This window comes from Arachis ipaensis, chromosome B5 (genome assembly GCF_059453495.1).
Source record: "Arachis ipaensis isolate K30076 ecotype BB chromosome B5, ASM5945349v1, whole genome shotgun sequence".
Taxonomy (NCBI): domain Eukaryota; kingdom Viridiplantae; phylum Streptophyta; class Magnoliopsida; order Fabales; family Fabaceae; genus Arachis; species Arachis ipaensis.
In genome coordinates, this window is record NC_142440.1 from 75,073,445 (window position 1) to 75,091,712 (window position 18,268).

The window sequence follows — 18,268 nt, forward strand, 5'->3', positions numbered from 1 at the left end:
GAGCAACAGATCAAATTCAGAACAATTACAGTAAAGGTAAATGTGCAGGAAAGTAAATTGAGAGTTGCAGCAAATCTAAACAGAAAGGGAAATTTCAGTGAAGGATCAAAACAGAAAAGCAGTGCTTAATTTGCAGCAATTTAAAAGAAGGTTGAAGATCTCAGGAGTGGAAGAGACTAGAAAACAAGTCTAGATCTCAAATCCTTCCTTGATGGAACAAGAAAACAATATTGCAGAAGAAAAAGAAGATGAAAGCAATAAAGGAAACTCAGATTTTATGCAGAAGAGGAACAAAGAGATTTCAGATCAAGTGAAATAGAATTCCTTCAATTCTTGATCCAAAATTTAAAACAGAAATGAAAACTAAGAAAGAAAGCAAAATGAAAACTAAAGAGTGCACAACTCCCTATTGGAGCTAGCCTCTTTTCTAATCGAGCTCCCTAGTGAATTGAAGCAGATGCCTTTTTATAGGCTTTTCACAAAATAAAAATGAAAAATGAAATTCTAAACAAATTACAATTAAAAATAAATTCCTAAGCTAACTTGTTCTTGTGCCTTGAAGTGATGGTGTGGGCTTTGCTTGCTTTGGATTTGAGGAGAAATGGGTTTGGTTGGCCTTGATTCAATTTGGTGAGGAATTGAATTTAAATGGAATTTTGGTTGAATTTTTAGCCCATGGGTGTTGCTCCCAGGGCAAAGCTCGGCTCTTGGCAAGAGCTTTGGCCAAGAGCTTTGGTTCCCTTCCTTGCCAAAGCGTGCGCACGTTCCTTCCTTGTGACGAGAGAACGCAAGAGCTTGAAAGCTCTTGGCAAGGGCTTTACTTGTCCTTGAGGTCCTTGGTTCAAGTCTTGGATGGAGCACTTTGTGGAGCAAATTTCCTTGGCACAAGAGTAGCGCCTAGTGTCTTCCCTTGGTATCCCTCTTCGAATCCTGGTGGAAGCACTTTGATTCATTTTTGCTTGTTTTTTGCCCTTAAAGATGCCTTTCACCCGTGCCTCAATTCTATGTCAAATATGGATTGCCATATATCGTTGAAAAGCTCTGAATGTCAGCTTTCCAATGCAACTGGAAGCACATCAATCGGATATCTGTAGCTCAAGTTATAGCCCTTTGAAGGAGGCATGGTCATGCTGTGAGCGCCCAAGTTTAACTTAGCCAAAATTTTTGCTTCCAAACTCATTTCCCTTGATTTTTCCTTGAAGAAGCCCGAAAAAGCTCTTGGGTAAGAGCTTTTAAGCTCTTGGCAAGAGCTTGGCTTTTGATTATTTGAAGTAAAGCTCTCCACAAGAGCTCTAAAGCTCTCGGCAAGAGCTTTGTGCTCTTGCTCCTTGTTTTGAGCCACGCTTTTCTTCCTTTGGGCCACACTTATCTTCCTTGATTTGGTCAGGGGCCATGCTTTTAAAAGCGTGGCCTAAGCCTCCAAAGTGTGCTCCAACTTCAAAGTGTGCCCAAAATTCCTCTTTTCTTCTTTTTAGCTTATTTTGTGCTCTTTTTTGCTTCTTTTTCTTCTTATTTCCTACAAAGTTTATCAAATCAAAAGATCAAAGAAATATACCATTTAAGCACCAAAGAATGCAATATTTAAGCACTAATCATAAATTTCTTGTATGAAAAAGCATAGAAAAACATGACATGGTGACATGTCATCACGGTTCGTCTGGCAGTGCTGGGTTTGCGGACCGTTTTGTAAGAAATAATATTGTTTGTCGTTCTGGATCATCACGAGCAATCATGAGTGATTAATTGGAATGAGCTCATTCTGGATTATTTATGGCAAAGCTTGTCATTGTTTACTGAAAATAGAATACAAGGTCTATTGGACGGTGAAACAGTGCAATATGGACTTAAAAAAGGTGGACATTGAGAGGAAGCTTCAATGGAAGGAATTGGCATGCCTAAGGCTAGAAGCTTATAAGAATGCTAGACTTTACAAAGACAAAGATCTTAACATCCGGAGAAAAAATTTCTCGGTTAGTGATGGAGTGTTGCTCTATGATTTAAGACTTTGGTTGAGGCCGAGCAAATTGAGATCAAGATGGGACAGGCCATATAAGGTAGAGAAGGTCATGCCTTATGGAGTAATAGAATTGAAACACCTTCAAGCGGAACAACAACTTTCTTAGTCATGGACTTCTAGTAAAACTCTACTACAAGCAAACATCACAATAAGGAAGTTGAGGTGTTTTTCTTGAAAAATACATCTAAGGAGATGCATTGAAATTTATGGATGTCCAACTTAAGAACAATAAATAAGCAAAAGTGTTAGGTGGAAGACATCTCATCATGGTAATATGGGCTATTACAGGGTTTTTAGGAATTTTTAGGATTTACTAGGACTTTTTTGAATTTTCTAGAGTTTTTTTAGGGCTTTTTAGAATTTTTTAGAGTTTTTTAGAGTTTTTAGTACTTTCTAGGGTTTTTATGATTTTTTAGAATTTATTACGACTTTTTTGGATTTTCTAGAGTTTTTTTAGGACTTTTTAAAATTTTTAGGATTTTTTAAGGCTTTCTAGTGTTTTTAGAGTTTTTTAGGATTTTCTAAGATTTTTTTGGGTTTTGTAGAATTTTCTAGAATTTTTTAGGGTTTTTAGGGTTTTTTAGTTTTTTAGCGTTTTTAGGATTTTTAGGGTTTACTAGGAATTTTTTGGATTTTCTAGAGTTTTTTAGAGTTTTTAGGGTTTTTTGGGGTCTAGGATTTTTTTTTGGGTTTTCTAGAGTTTTTTTAGTGTTTTCTAGGGCTTTAAAGGGTTTTTTGATTTTCTAGAATGTTTTAGAGTTTTTTAGGTTTTTTAGGGTTTTAGGGTTTTCTAGGGTTTTTTAGGGTTTTCTACGGTTTTTTAAGGTTTTCTAGGGTTTTTAGGATTTTTTAGGATTACTAGGATTTTTTTGGGTTTTCTAGAGTTTTTTAGGATTTTCTCTGGTTTTTTAAGGTTTTTAGGATTTTCTCTGGTTTTTTAAGGTTTTTAGGATTTTCTAGGGTTTTCTAGGAATAGGATTTTCTTTAGTTTTCTAGAATTTTTAGGGCTTTCTAGGATTTTTAAGATTTTTTTTTTAGGGTTTTCTAGAGTTTTTTAAAGTTTTCTACGGTTTTTTAGGGTTTTTAGGATTTTTTAGGGCTTTCTAGGATTTTTAGAATTCTTTAGGATTTTTTAAGATTTTTATGATTTTCTAGGGTTTCTAGGGTGTTTTAGGATTTACTAGATTTTTTTTGGATTTTCTAAAATTCCTAATTTTCTTGAATTTTTTTAGAGTTTTCTATGGTTTTTAGCTTTTTAGGGTTTTCTAGAGTTTTTTAGACTTTTCTAAGGTTTTAGGATTTTTTTAGGGTTTTCTAAGGTATTCTAAAGTTTTCTCGGGTTTTTATGGTTTTCTAAAGGTTTTTTTATGGCTTTCTAGGATTTTTATGGTTTTCTAGGGTTTTTTAGTGTTTTTAGGATTTTTTAGCATTTACTAGAATTTTTTGGGTTTTCTATTTTTTAAAGTTTTCTCGAATTTTTTAGAATTTTTAGGATTTTTAGGGTTTTTAGGATTTTTTTAGGCTTTTCTAGGAATTTCAAAGTTTTTTAGAGATTTCTAGGGTTTTCTAGGATTCTTTTGGATTTTCTAGGCTTTTTATTTGGATTTTCTAGAGTTTTTCAGAATTTTTTAAGGTTTTCTAGGGTTTTATGGTTTTTAGGGTTTTCTATGGTTTTCTAGGGTTTTTAGGATTTTCTAGGGTTTTCTAAAGTTTTTTAGAGTTTTAGTTTTTAGAGTTTTTTAGGGTTTTCTAGTATTTTTTTATGATTTTGTAGGATTTTTTTATGATTTTCTAGGATTTTTTGAGTTTTCTAGGGTAAGCATTTTTTAGGATTTACTAGGTTTTCATGGATTTTCTAGAGTTTTTAAAGATTTTTTAGGGTTTTCTTGGATTTTTAGGGTTTTTTGGGGTTTTCTAGGGTTTTATAGGGTTTTTAGGATTTACTAGGATTTTTTAGGGTTTCGTAGAGTTTTCTAGGGTTTTAGGATTTTTTAAGATTTTATAGGATTTTTTAGGGTTTTCTAGGGTTTTTAGGATTTTTTAGGGTATTATAGAGTTTTTTAAATTTTTCTTGGATTTTTAAGATTTTCTAGGATTTTTAATGGTTTTCTAGGATTTTTATGCATTTTTATGGTTTTTTGGATTTTCGAGAGTTTTTTAGAGTTTTCTAAGATTTTTTAGAGTTTTCTAGAGTTTCTAGGGTTTTTTAGGGTTTTTAGGATTTTTTAAGGGTTTTTTTAGGGGTTTTTAGGGTTTCTAGGCTTGTTAGAGTTTTTCTAGGGGTTTCTAGGATTTTTTTTTTGTTTTCTAGCATTTTTTGGATTTTCTAGCGTTTTTCAGAATTTTTTTAGGAATTTCTAGAGTTTTTAAGTTTTTTACGGTTGTCTAGGATTTTTTAGAGTTTTCTAGGATTTTTAGGGTTTTTAGGATTATTTAGGGTTTTTTTAGGATTTTTAGGATTTTCTAGGCTTTTTAGTGTTTTTTCGGGGTTTCTAGGATTTTTTTTGGGTTTTCTAGCGTTTTTTGGGTTTTCTAGAAATTTCTAGAATTTTTAGGGTTTGTTAGGACCGTCTAGGATTTTTTAGAGTTTTTAAAGTTTTCAAGAATTTTTATGGTTTTTTAGGACTTTTTATATATTTTTTGGGGTTTTTTTTATAGTTTTTTTAATGGTTTTTTATGATTTTCTAGAGTTCTCTAGCATACGGAGAAAAAATTTCTCGGTTAGTGATGGAGTGTTGCTCTATGATTTAAGAGACTTTGGTTGAGGCCGAGCAAATTGAGATCAAGATGGGACATGCCATATAAGGTGGAGAAGGACATGCCTTATGGAGTAATAGAATTGAACCACCTTCAAGCGGAACAACAACTTTCTTAGTCATTGGACTTCTAGTAAAAAACTCTACTATAAGCAACATCACAATAAGGAAAATACCCCAAGGAGATGCATTGAAATTTATGGATGTCCAACTTAAGAACAATTAACAAAAGTGTTAGGTGGAACACATCTCATCATGGTAATAGTTTTTATAGGATTTTTCAGGATTTTCTAGGATTTTCTAGAGTTTTTTAAAATTTTCTCGGGTTTTTAGGGTTTTCTAGAGTCTTCTACGGTTTTTTATGGTTTTTGGGATTTTTAAGGATTTACTAGGACTTTTTTTATTTTCTAGAGTTTTTTTAGGGTTTTTTAGAATTTTTTTAGAGTTTTTAGGAGTTTCTAGAGTTTTTAGGATTTTTTAGGATTTACTAGGAATTTCTTGGATTTTCTAGAGGTTTTTTAGGGTTTTTTAGAATTTGTTAGAGTTTTTTAGTTTTTAGGACTTTCTAGGATTTTTAGAATTTTTTAAGGCTTTCTAGAGTTTTTAGGAATTTTTATGATTTTCTAGGATTTTTAGGGTTTTTTAGCATTTTCTAGGATTTTTTTGGATTTTGTAGAGGTTTTTAGAGTTTTTTTAGGGTTTTTAGGGGTTTTTAGGGTTTTCTAGCATTTTTAGGATTTTTAGGGTTTACTAGGAATTTTTTGGATTTTCTAGAGTTTTTTAGAGTTTTCTAGGATTTTTTAGGGTAAAGGGTATAGGGTTTTCTAGGGTTTTTAGGGTTTTCTGGGGTCTAGGATTTTTTTGAATTTTCTAGAGTTTTTCAAGGTTTTTAGAGTTTTCTAGGATTTAGGGTTTAGAGTTTTCTAGAATTTTTTAGGGTTTTTTAAGGTTTAGGGTTTTCTAGGGTTTTTAGGGTTTTCTAGGGTTTTTTAGGGTTTTCTACGATTTTTTATGGCTTTCTAGGGTTTTTTTCACTAGAATTTTTTTGGGTTTTCTAGAATTTTTTAGGATTTTCTCGAATTTTTCAAGGTTTTTAGGGTTTTTTAGGAATAGGGTTTTCTTTTAGTTTTCTAGAGTTTTAGGGCTTTCTAGGATTTTCTCTGTTTTTAGGGTTTTATACAGTTTAAGGGTTTAGGGTGAAAGGATTAACTATGATTTTTTTAGATTTTCTAGAGTTTTTTTAGGGTTTTCTAGGGTTTTTAGGATTTTTTAGAGCTTTCAAGGATTTTTAGAATTTTTTAGAGCTTTCAAGGATTTTTAGAATTTTTTTAGGGCTTTTATGATTTTCTAGGATTTCTAGGGTGTCTTAGGATTTACTAGAATTTTTTTAGAGTTTTCTAGAGTTTCTTAGGATTTTTTTAGGATTTTCTAGGGTATTAAAGAGTTTTTTAAAGTTTTCTCGGGTTTTTATGGTTTTCTAGGGGTTTTTTATGGCTTTTTAGGACTTTTTTAGCATTTACTAGGATTTTCTTGGGTTTTCTGTTTTTTAAAGTTTTCTCGAATTTTTTAGGATTTTAGGGATTTTTAGGATTTTTTAGGCTTTTCTAGGGTTTTTAGAGATTTCTAGGGTTTTTCAGGAATTTTTTAGGGTTTTCTAGGGTTTTTATTGTTTTTTAGGGTTTTTAGGATTTTTTAAGATTTTCTAGGCTATTCTAGGGTTTTCTAAATTTTTTAGAGATTTCTAGGGTTTTCCAGGATTTTTTAGGGTTTTCTAGGGTTTTTATTGTTTTTTAGGATTTTTAGGATTTTTTATGGTTTTCTAGATTTTCTATGCTTTTCTAGAGTTTTTCAGGGTTTTAGTTTTTGGAGTTTTTTAGGGTTTTCTATGATTTTTTGGGTTTTCTAGGGTAGTGTTTTTTTGGGTTTTCTAGAGTTTTTAAAGATTTTTTACGGTTTTCTTGGGTTTTTAGGGTTTTTTTGGGTTTTCAAAGGTTTTAGGGCTTTCTAGGATTTTTAGGATTTTCTAGAGTTTTTTAAAGTTTTCTCGGATCTTTATGGTTTTCTAGGGTTTTCTTGAGTTTTTAAGGATTCTTTAGGATTTTTTTGGGTTTTCTAGAGTTTTTTAGAGTTTTTTAGGGTTCTTTAGGGTTTTTAGGATTTACTAGAATTTTTTGGGTTTCATAGAGTTTTCTACGATTTTTAAGGTTTTTAGGATTTTCTAGGATTTTTAGGGTTTTTTAGGATTCTATAGGATTTTTTAGGGTTTTTAAGATTTTTTTGGGGCTTTTTAGGATTTTTAAGGTTTTTTTAGGCTTATTAGAATTTTCTAGGGGTTTCTAGGATTTTTTTATTTTCTAGCATTTTTTGGGTTTTCTATTTTCAAGATTTTTTAGGAATTTCTAGAATTTTTAGGTTTTTTACGGTTGTCTAGGGTTGTCATTATTGAGAGAAAGCTTCAATGTAAAGGAATTGGCATGCGTGAGGCTAGAAGCTTATAAGAATACTAGACTTTTTACAAAGACAAAGCCAAGATATTTTATTATCTTAACATCCGGAGAAAAAATTTCTCGGTTAGTGATGGAGTGTTGCTCTATGATTTAAGACATTGGTTGAGGCCGAGCAAATTGAGATCAAGATGGGACAGGCCATATAAGGTGAAAAAGGTCATGCCTTTTGGAATAATAGAATTGAACCACCTTCAAGCGGAACAACAACTTTCTTAGTCATTCGACTTCTGGTAAAACTTTACTACAAGCAACATCACAATAAGGAAGTTGAGGTGTTTTTCTTGAAAAATACAACCAAGGAGATGCATCGAAATTTATGGATGTCCAACTTAAGAACAATAAATTAACAAAAGTGTTAGGTGGAAGATATCTCATCATGGTAATATGGGCTTTTACAGTGTTTTTAAAATTTTTTAGGGTTTTTTATGATTTTCTAGAGTTTTTTAAAGGTTTCTCGGGTTTTATGGTTTTCTCGGGTTTTCTAGAGTTTTCTACGGTATTTTAGGGTTTTAAGGATTTTTTAGCATTTACTAGGACTTTTTTTATTTTCTAGAGTTTTTTTAGGGCTTTTTAGAGTTTTTTAGTGTTTTTTTAGAGTTTTTAAGATTTCTAGGATTTTTTAGGATTTACTAGGACTTTTTTGGATTTTCTAGAGTTTTTTTAGGACTTTTTAGAATTTTTTAGAGTTTTTAGGACTTTCTAGGATTTTTAGGATTTTTTAAGGCTTTCTAGGGTTTTTAGGGATTTTTAGGATTTTCTAGAATTTTTTAAGATTTTCTAGGATTGTTTGGGTTTTGTAGAATTTTTTAGAGGTTTCTAGAATTTTTTAGAGTTTTTAAGATTTTTAGGGTTTTCTCGAGTATTCTAGAGTTTTTTGGGTTTTTAGGGTTTACTAGGAATTTTTTGCGTTTTCTAGATTTTTTAGAGTTTTCTAGAATTTTTTAGGGTTTTTAAGGTTTTCTAGGGTTTTTCTAGAGTTTTTTAGGGTTTTCTGGGGTCTAGAATTTTTTTGGATTTTATAGAGTTTTTTAGTGTTTTCTAGTTTTTCAGGGTTTTTAGAATTTTCTAGGGCTTTAAAGGGTTTTTTAAGATTTTTTATTTTCTAGAATTTTTTAGAGTTTTTTAGGGTTTTCTAGGGTTTTTAGGAATTTTTAGGGTTTTAGGGTTTTTTTATGGTTTTTTATGATTTTCTACGGTTTTTTAGGGTTACTAGGATTTTTTTAGGTTTTCTAGAGTTTTTTACGGTTTTTTAGGGTTTTTAGGGTTTTCTTTAGTTTTCTAGGGTTTTAGGGCATTCTAGGATTTTTAGGATTTTTTTAGGATTTTCTAGAGTTTTCTAGAGTTTTTAGGGTTTTATACGGTTTAGGGTTTAGGGTTTAGGATTAACTATGATGTTTTTGGGTTTTCTAGAGTTTTTTAGAATTTTCTAGGGTTTTTAGGGTTTATTAGGGCTTTTCTAGGATTTTTAGGATTTTTTTAACATTTTCTAGGGTTTTCTAGAGTTTTTAGGGTTTTATACGGTTTAGGGTTTAGGGTTTAGGATTAACTATGATGTTTGGGTTTTCTAGAGTTTTTTAGAATTTTCTAGGGTTTTTAGGGTTTATTAGGGCTTTTTAGGATTTTTAGAATTTTTTAGAGTTTTTATGGTTTTCTAGGGTTTCTATGGTGTTTTAGGATTTACTAGAATTTTTTTGGGTTTTCTAGAATTTCTAGTTTTCTAGAATTTTTTTAGAGTTTTCTATGGTTTTTAGCTTTTTAGGGTTTTCTAGAGGTTTTTAGAGTTTTCTAGGGTTTCTTAGGATTTTTTAGGGTTTTTTAAGGTTTTTAGGATTTTTAGGGTTTTTTAGGGTATTCAAGAGTTTTTAGTGTTTTTAGGATTTTTTTAGCATTTACTAGGATTTTTAGGGTTTTTTTAGGGTTTTCTAGGGTTTTCTAAGTTTTTTTATAGATTTCTAGGGTTTTCTAGGATTCTTTTAAATTTTCTAGGCTTTTTTTGGATTTTCTAGAGTTTTTCAAGATTTTTTAGGGTTTTCTAGTTTTTTAAAGTTTTCTTGGATTTTTATGATTTCTAGGGTTTTTTATGGTTTTCTAGGATTTTTTAGAATTTTTTAGGTTTTCTAAGATTTTTTAGGATTTCTTTTTGTTTTCTAGCTTTTTTTTTATTCTTTAGCATTTTTCAGGGTTTTTTAGAAATTTCTAGAGTTTTTAGGGTTTTTTACGCTTGTTTAGGATTTTTTTAATTTTTCTAGGATTTTTAGGGTTTTTAGGATTATTTAGGGTTTTTTTTATTATTTTTAGAATTTTCTAGGCTTTTTAGTGTTTTCTCGGAGTTTCTAGGATTTTTTTGAGGTTTTTTGGGTTTTTTTAGGAATTTTTAGAGTTTTTAGGGTTTTTTAAGGACCGTCTAGGAATTTTTAGAGTTTTTAAAATTTTCTATGATTTAGGGTTTAGGGTTTAGAGTTTTTAAAATTTTCTATGATTTTTATGGTTTTTTAGGATTTTGTGGGGTTTTTTATGATTTTTTTATGGTTTTTTATGGTTTTCTAGGATTCTCTAGAATTTTCTAGGATTTTTTTGGATTTTCTAAAGTTTTTTAGGCTTTTCTAGATTTTTTTAAGGGTTTTTTGGGATTTGTAGGATTTTTATGGTATTTTATGGTTTTTTATGGTTTTTTATGGGATATAATAGGATTTTTTTTCTAGAATTTTTTTAGAGTTTTCTAGAATTTTTTAGGGTTTTCTAGAGATTTAGGATTTTCTACGATTTTCGGGGATTTTTTTAGGATTTTTTAGGATATTTTAGATTTTTTTAGGGCTTTTTCTAGGGTTTTTAGAGTTTTAGGATTTTCTTCTATTTTTGGATTTTTTAAAGTTTTTTAAGATTTTCTAGAGTTTTCAGGGTTTTTTAGAAATTTCTAGGGTTTTTATGGTTTTTTAGAATTATTTAGGGATTTTGAGAGTTTTTTTAGGGTCTTCTATGGTTTTCTAGGTTTTTTATGGTTTTCTAGAATTTTTTCGAGTTTTCTAGGATTTTCTAGGGTTTTTATGGTATTTTAGGGTATTTTAGGGTTTTCTAGAATTTTTAGGGTTTTCTAGGATTTTTAGGAATTTTTAGGATTTACTAAGATTTTTTTTGTTTTCAAGATCTTTTTAGAGTTTTCTAGGATTTTTAGGGTTTTTTAGGGTTTCTCCATCTACGATTTTCTAGGGCTTTTTCTAGGATTTTCTAGAGTTTTTATGGTTTTCTCATATTTTTATGGTTTTCTTGGGTTTTTTAGGGTTTTCTAGGATTTTTAGGGTTTTCTAGGGTTTTTTAGAGTTTTTATGGTTTTCTTTTTCTCGGGTTTTCTAGGATTTTTTTTTTATTTTCTAGAGTTTTTAGGTTTTTTCTAGGGTTTTCTCCATCTACGATTTTTTAGGGCTTTTCTAGGATTTTAGGGTATTTTATGGTTTTCTATAATTTTTAGGATTTTCTAGGGTTTTTAGGGTTTTTTAGGATTTACTAGGATTTTTTTTGTTTTCAAGATCTTTTTAGAGTTTTCTAGGATTTTTAGGGTTTTTTAGGGTTTTCTAGGGATTTTAGGTTTTTTCTAGGGTTTCTTAGGGTTATCTACGATTTTTTAGCACTTTTTCTAGGGTTTTTAGGATTTTTTAGGGTTTCTCGTTTTTATGGTTTTCTCGGGTTTTTATGGTTTTCTTGTATTTATCCGTTTTCTAGGATTTTAAGGGTTTTCTTGGATTTTTAAGGTTTTTTAGGATTTTATAGGATTTTTTTGTCTAGAGTTTTTAAGAGTTTTCTAGTATTTCTTAGGGCTTTTAGGTTTTTCTCGGGTTTTTAGCATTCTTTTAGGGTTTATAGGTTTTTAAGATTTTGTTAAAGTTTTCTCGTGTTTTATGGTTTTCTTGGATTTTTATGGTTTTTTAGGGTTTTTAGGATTTTTTAGGGTTTTTTAGGGTATTCTAGAGTTTTTAAAGTTTTCTCGAGTTTTATGGTTTTAGTTTTTATGGCTTTCTAGAATTTTTATGGTTTTTTAGAATTTTTTATGGTTTTCTAGTATTTTTATGATTTTTTGGGAATTTACCTTTTTTGGGTTTTCTAGTTTTTTTAGAATTTTTTAGGGTTTTTTAGGGTTTTTAGGATTTTTGTATGGTTTTTTTTTATGGTTTTTTAGGGATTTTTTAGGTTTTTTTTTATGGTTTCTTAGGGTTTTTAGGGTGAACGCGGATCGGATCAAAATTTTGCAATATTCGCAGTTTTAAGGTTTAAGGTTTTTTAGGGTGAACGCGGATCGGATCAAAATTTTTTTATGTTTACTCTTAAAAATAATATTAAACATATTTTTTTATTAAATAATAAATTAGAATAATACCAACATATATATGATAATTATTAGTTGAAATAAAATATAAAAAGAATAATTACTTATTATTTTTTTATTTTTGCGGATACGCGAATATGCGGATGCCAACACAAAATTCGCAATTCGATTCGATTAGTATGCAGATATCCGATCTGATCTGATCCGAAAGCTTTGCGGATCGGATCTATATCCACTGCAATTTTCAGATCGAATTCGGATAAATACCGCAGATATGCGAATCGGATCCGATCCATGAATAGTGTTTCTAGAGTTATAAGAAACAAATTTACAGTGAATGAAAGATACATGTGACAATAAAATAAAGGGAAATAAAATACATATACCTGCTTGCTTGGAATTTTCTCGTACATAGGATGATGTCGAACCCATGGAATAGTCCGAAGAGGCCCAAGATTCTCTCCTACAGTGCTTCTTGCGCTATGATCTTCTCATCCGACTGGTTTGGGATGAAACCCTGCTGAAAGCTGCTCATTTCTGAAGGGCAATATGCTCTTCAAGTTCAAGCACGTCCATTTCTGTGGGTCCATTCCTGAGAGATGACTTCTCTGGAGAAATTTGCTTTTTGTTCAGAGTTTGCAATGAAGTTGTTGGCATGCAACTCCTTACCAATCAAAGGTTGCTCCACAGATCTGGTCCTTTTGCTTCCGATTTTACCTTTCCTTGAAAAGTTGAAAGATACAAAGAGTAAATAGGTGCACCTCCACAGAGCAGCAAATATAGCATTGATACGTGGAGTTATGTCAGTTGTTTCAGATCTCCTTTCATTCCTGGTGATTGCAGCATGAATTTTTTCAACTTTTGAGCCTAAACCCTAACAACTTGGTACTGATTAACCACAACATCCGGCACAATGGTCAAGTTGTAGGATTGCAACTGGGCCAAACTATGAATTTGTAGTCCTCTAACTTTGGATTCCACTCTGAGCTAAAACAATCGAATTTTGCTTTTTGCAAACTGGGTGAATTGATCAAAGTTGGCCCTTGCAAAATCTGAAAGTTGAGACGCTTCATAAGCCTCATACATGTATGATGAACCACCGGAGAATTGATGACTGAGATGGAGAGAACAGCAAATGAGAGGAGAATAATCAGACCAAAGCCAATTATTTCATAGAGAAGCGGCGCTTAGGGTTGGCTTCAATGGTTCCCTCTGCAGGACTTGGTTCATCAGAACTTTGGCTTTCCTTCCTCCATAACTGCCTCATCCGAAGAGACCTCCTCTGCTTCTTTCTGTGAAGCTTCTTCGGACTGAGAATCCTCAGAGAAGCTACCAGATATGATGATACTCTCACTGCAAAGTTCCGTCCTTGGTCTAGGTTTGTAATGAAGAGACTGCGGTCTAGGGAAGAGATAGTTTGTTTTAGGATCGTAAGGTGGCATCAAGAGGAGCTAAGATGGTTGCTGTAGACGAAGCTGGAGGTGGGGTAGGACTAAGCTTGATAGTTTCAAATGAAGGTTCTGTCTCAATTTTATCATCCTCTAGAACCAAAGGAACATTCAGATCATGTTCAGCCTCAAATGACAAATCAGTGTCATTATTTGGAACCAAAGGAACACTGATATCATGGACAGTTTCACTTTCATCACTCAAATCTTCCTCAGATGTCAAACTAGAGCGGCTACTAAGTGATTCCTCAAAATCTGGAACCCCATCAAATATAGAATCAGGTTTTCTCTCTTCTAGATCAAGGTGGTCTGATTGCAAGCCACCACATTCCAAGGGTTCTGCAAAAGTTACCTTGCGAACGTTGTTTTTGGCCTCTGCAGATGGAACAGAATCTGGAACTGGCCCATTCCTCTCAATCAGCACTTTTTTCCTCGGAGATTCAATAATCTTGCAGGAAGCAGAGATGGTCGGAGATATGAAATTCTTTGAGCCCTTCAAGCAAGCAGCTGGTGATCGAACCTTCCCGGGCTTCAATGTCTGATCTTTCCCATTTTCTTTGTCATCAACGTACCGCAAAGACCCCCCCCCCCCCTTTTCTCTGCCCGCAACACTGTTCCTTACCTGAAAATCTACAGGATACCAAAAGTCCAAAACCACAAATTGAAAATTAAGTAGTGAATCGGAAACCCTAAACTATTTTGACTTTTGAGAAAGCTAAAAATCTTTTGAACATAAATCTAAGCACATTTCAAACAACCAGTAATAAGTAAATAGGAGGGGAAAAAAATTAAAAGAGGGAAAGGAAAAAGGAAAGGAACCTGAAGGACTGTTGGCGGGAGTGTTGGGGAAAACGGATCTAGAACTAGTAGGGTTTGCGACTAGGGAGGGCATAGAGAATGGGTTTCCGGTAAAAACTCTTCCTCATAGGGTTGCTGATTTCTGAACTTCTTCTAGGGCTGGGCTAGGGTTTGAATTTGATGCCACTGATGGCAAGGACTTGTTGTTAGAAGGCATGGCCACGAATTGAGCAGGAACAGAATGATAGTGACGAAGAAGAAGGAGGAGGAAGATTTGAGAAATTCTGGACTGGGATATAATTTGTAACGTATATATTTTCCAAAGGAGAATTTAAATTTGAGTCTGGGAATTTAAACGGTCAACAAATCTTAACGGTTGGAATAAGCTAGCCGTTGGAGGAATAGAGGTGTTACGGTGGGTAACCGGAGATTAATGGGTTGGATGGCGTTGGTTGGCCCAAACGTATGAAGGAGGTGGCTTTCGAGTGGATTTGTTACTCGGTGCTCTCCTCCGTCCGACTTGTGCGTGTGAAAGAATGGGGAGTGGTACCTGCGAAGACACTCCGATGCCTAAGTTAGCAAGAGTGTGAGCAGGTTAGAGAATATTGGGACCTAGAGATACCTGAATGGTGTCAGTGTATTTATAGTGGTGAACCAATAACCACCGCTGAAGTAGTGCCACCTTTTTAGGTGGATAACCGTTCCCATATCTTAGGGAGGTTAAGATATGGCTCTATGAAATGGTTAGAGAGTTTCTAGGGGCAGTTACTCATTCGAATGAGTGTTATCTGCCAGCTAACCCTCGTGTCCGACTTCTTTGGAGCAGGTCGTGTTTAGTACCGACTTCTTGGGAGTAAGGCTGGTACTGGATGAAGGCCAACCCTTTGGGTTAGGCTTCTTTGCTTGGATCCTGGACCTTTATTATTGGGCCAGGGTATGAACAGTGCCCCTACTCGAACCCAATTTCTTTTTAGGATTTGGGTTCGAGTATTCAGCTCGGGGTCGTAGCCGATTTGTAAGAGGACCGACGTGATGATTTAAAAACCGACGTGATTTTTCGTGACCTTCTGATTCTGACAGTTACGTCTAATCAAGCGTCGTGTCCGTTAGGGGTGTGCATAGGGATTTAATGGCCTTGGTAACGGTGCATCTTCATTAATGATTGCCCCAATTTTACTATTATTCCCCTAACGTTCTTATAAATACTTTCCCTCTCTTTCGTTGTTTCGTTTCTGCGATCTTTCAAATTTCCCTTGCATTCGTTCGTGTTGCATTCTTGCGTTTTCGAAGGCTTTTGCTTCCAACCCTTATTTCCGGGTAAAGGTTAGTTCTTTAATATGCCCTTGTAGATAAATTTGATTTGCAGACTTTAGTTTCGCATCCTCCTCCCTTTAGAGACCGTGTTGGTGATTTTTCTTTTTCCCCTTGTAGGTTTTGTTACCCCCTTTTTTATAAAAAGAAATTGCTTCTGTAGATGCTCTCTCTCACTGGGTTGATGTCACGGTCTTAGGGGAGGAGCCCTCAGTCGATTCTGAATTCATTACCAACCTTCGCACTCATCATAGAATTTGTACTTCTGAGGATGACGAACCAAAATATGAATTGGTAGTCCCGGGTCCTGAAGACCGGGTTTGTTTTGGAAGAGTCAATGAGGCGGCCCCTCATTTTTTCTTTATGTATGAGTGCATGATCACCCGTTTGGGTGTTTTTCTTCCTTTTTCAAATTTTGAGATATCTGTTTTGCGTCACTGTCGAGTCGCTCCCACCCAGCTTCACCCCAACTCTTGAGGTTTTTTGAAAATTTATCAATTCATTAGCCAGGCTTTAGAGTTCCCGACTTCTTTAAAGATTTTTTTCCATCTTTTTCATATGACAAAACCCTTCAGTGGGCTAAACAATAAACAACAGTGGGTGTCGTTCCGAGCCATACAAGGTCGGAGAATCTTCACCCTTTTTGACGAATCCTTTCACGACTTCAAGAACTACTTTTTCAAAGTGCAAGTTGTAGAGGGTCACCACCCCTTTTTTCTGGATGATGATTCTTCTCCCCGATTTCCTTTATATTGGCTGGAGGCCTCCCCCTGCGAGAAATATGGTCTGGATGACCTAAATGAGGTAGAAGCAGCCATTGTGGAGTTCCTCCGAGAAGTGTGGGGGAGGGCCCCATACTTGGACACAAAAAAGTTTCTCCAGGGGTCTCCGACCTTTGTCCAGGCACAGCTAGGTAGCTTTTATTTGTTTGCTAGATTTCCGACTTGTCTTATCCGACTTGTCTAATCTATCATTTGTTGCTTTTTTCAGAGATGGTAAAGGCAAACGCTCAGGAATCTTACCAAAGGGTCCAGGAGGCTAAAGCAAGGTCTCGCGCCAGGACTGGTGGCGCCAGGGCAGTTATCTCTCCTCCTCCTCCTCCTCGGAATGTTGGGACTCCCTCTCAGCCCATTGTAATTTCTTCTTCAACTTTCTCTCAGCCACCCCCTGCTCGACCTTCTTCTGAACCAGATAATAAGAAGCGCAAGACCTTAGAGTCTGGCTCTTCTGGTGAGGCGAAGGCGGATGCTCTTGCATTCGTCCGAAAGAACATCTATCCCAACGTTCGCATAAACATGGATGATGTTTCTGTTCGGCGCCACCTTACCACTCTGGTTGAGGAGAGCCTGAAGGCGGCGGGGGTTTGTGGCAAACTCTTGGATATTTTCGAGAAGGCCCCTCTCAGCTCTTTAGGTATGACCTCGAGGGTCGAAGAGCTGGAAGGAAGGCTTCTCATATATCAGGAGCATGAGGGGAAGCTGAAGGAGGAAGTCGCCAAGCTGAGGGAGGAGAGAGATAATCTCCGGGAGAGTGGGAGGAAGTTGCAAGCCCAATGCAACATGGAGGTGGATTTGAGGAAGGCAGCGCAAGCCAGCTACAACAGTTTATTTGATGATCTTGTGTCTGTAAAGAATGACTTGCTGAATGCCCGGAAGGCCTATACCGAGTTAGAGGACTCTATTGCAGATGGTGCTGATGAGGCTTGGAGGGTTTTTAAGGAGCAGGTCGGAGTCATTGCTCCTGACTTGGACCTTTCTCCTTTGGACCCTGATAAGATTGTTATTGATGGTGCCATCGTGGATCCTCCTGTCCCCATGGTGGAGTCCGAGTCCGATTTGAAGACTCGGGGGCAGAGGATCATAGAGTCCCCTCCTCGCTCTAAGGACGCTCCGGGTTCTTCTACTGCTCCTCCGACTTCCTCTCCAGCCCTTGCTCCTGGCGTTCCTTCCGACTCTGCTGGTGGTGCTCCTTCTATTCCTCTTGCTAAGAAGTGATTTTGGCTATTGGGGCCCGGCCTGTGGGCCCCTCTTTTTAAACTCTTTTATATTTATTTGTTGATGTTTGCAACAATTTTTTGGCCTTTTAGGGCCGTAAACAAAACAAATTTTCGATACCCTTTTTAATAAGGGTTTAATTTAGCGTTTAAATAAATGCTCTTTTTTGGATAAGGGTTTTGAGTTACCTTATGCGCGCATGCTTTCCTATTCGTGGTTCTTTTGACTTTTTGATCTTTTCTGGAAAAAACCTTTTCTTTTTGGGGCTTGCCTGCTTTTCTGAATCTTTTTTGATCTTCAAGGCAGCCTTATAACTTTTTCTTAGTTTTTCTTATCTCTTTTTGTTATTCCTAGTACTCAATTTTGTTTCTGTTACAGTGGGTAACCGGAGATTAATGGGCTGGATGGCGTTGGTTGGCCCAAACGTATGAAGGAGGTGGCTTTCGAGTAGATTTGCTACTCGGTGCTCCTCCGTCCGACTTGTGCGTGTGAAAGAATGGGGGGTGGTACCTGCGAAGACACTCTGATGCCTAAGTTAGCAAGAGTGTGAGCAGGTTAGAGAATATTGGGACCTAGAGATACCTAAATGGTGTCAGTGTATTTATAGTGGTGAACCAATAACCACCGCTGAAGTAGTGCCACCTTTTTAGGTGGATAACCGTTCCCATATCTTAGGGAGGTTAAGATATGGCTCTATGAAGTGGTTAGAGAGTTTCTAGGGGCAGTTACTCATTCGAATGAGTATTATCTGCCAGCTAACCCTCGTGTCCGACTTCTTTGGAGCAGGTCGTGTTTAGTACCGACTTCTTGGGATGAAGGCTGGTACTGGATGAAGGCCAACCCTTTGGGTTGGGCCTCTTTGCTTGGATCCTGGACCTTTATTATTGGGCCAGGGTATGAACAGTGCCCCTACTCGAGCCCAATTTCTTTTTAGGATTTGGGTTCAAGTATTCAGCTTGGGGTCGTAGCCGATTTGTAAGAGGACCGACGTGATGGTTTAAAAACCGACGTGATTTTTCGTGACCTTTTGGTTCTGACAGTTACGTCTAATCAAGCGTCGTGTCCGTTAGGGGTGTGCGTAGGGATTTAATGGCCTTGGTAACGGTGCATCTTCATTAA

The 18,268-nt window shown here is 35.1% G+C and overlaps 1 protein-coding gene across 1 annotated transcript; it reads right to left on the reverse strand.

The window, feature by feature from the left end:
• Nucleotides 1–258: 258 nt before the first annotated feature.
• On the reverse strand, nucleotides 259–14,195 carry LOC107643609 (uncharacterized). The gene is made up of 3 exons (XM_021123713.2): nucleotides 13,866–14,195; nucleotides 11,985–13,676; nucleotides 259–1,516 (listed from the first exon to the last, which is right to left on the reverse strand). The coding sequence occupies exons 1-2, from the start codon at nucleotides 13,936–13,938 to the stop codon at nucleotides 13,021–13,023; spliced, it is 729 nt and encodes a 242-aa protein (XP_020979372.2). The 5' UTR covers nucleotides 13,939–14,195; the 3' UTR covers nucleotides 259–1,516; nucleotides 11,985–13,020.
• Between the last annotated feature and the right edge of the window lie 4,073 nt (nucleotides 14,196–18,268).

Bases quoted from the DNA above. Each gene is read 5' to 3' on its own strand.
- LOC107643609 (XM_021123713.2), bottom strand. From the start codon at position 13,938: ATGCCCTCCCTAGTCGCAAACCCTACTAGTTCTAGATCCGTTTTCCCC. The intron at 13,677-13,865 runs GTTCCTTTCCTT...GGTATCCTGTAG, and splicing joins TCCCGCCAACAGTCCTTCAG to ATTTTCAGGTAAGGAACAGT.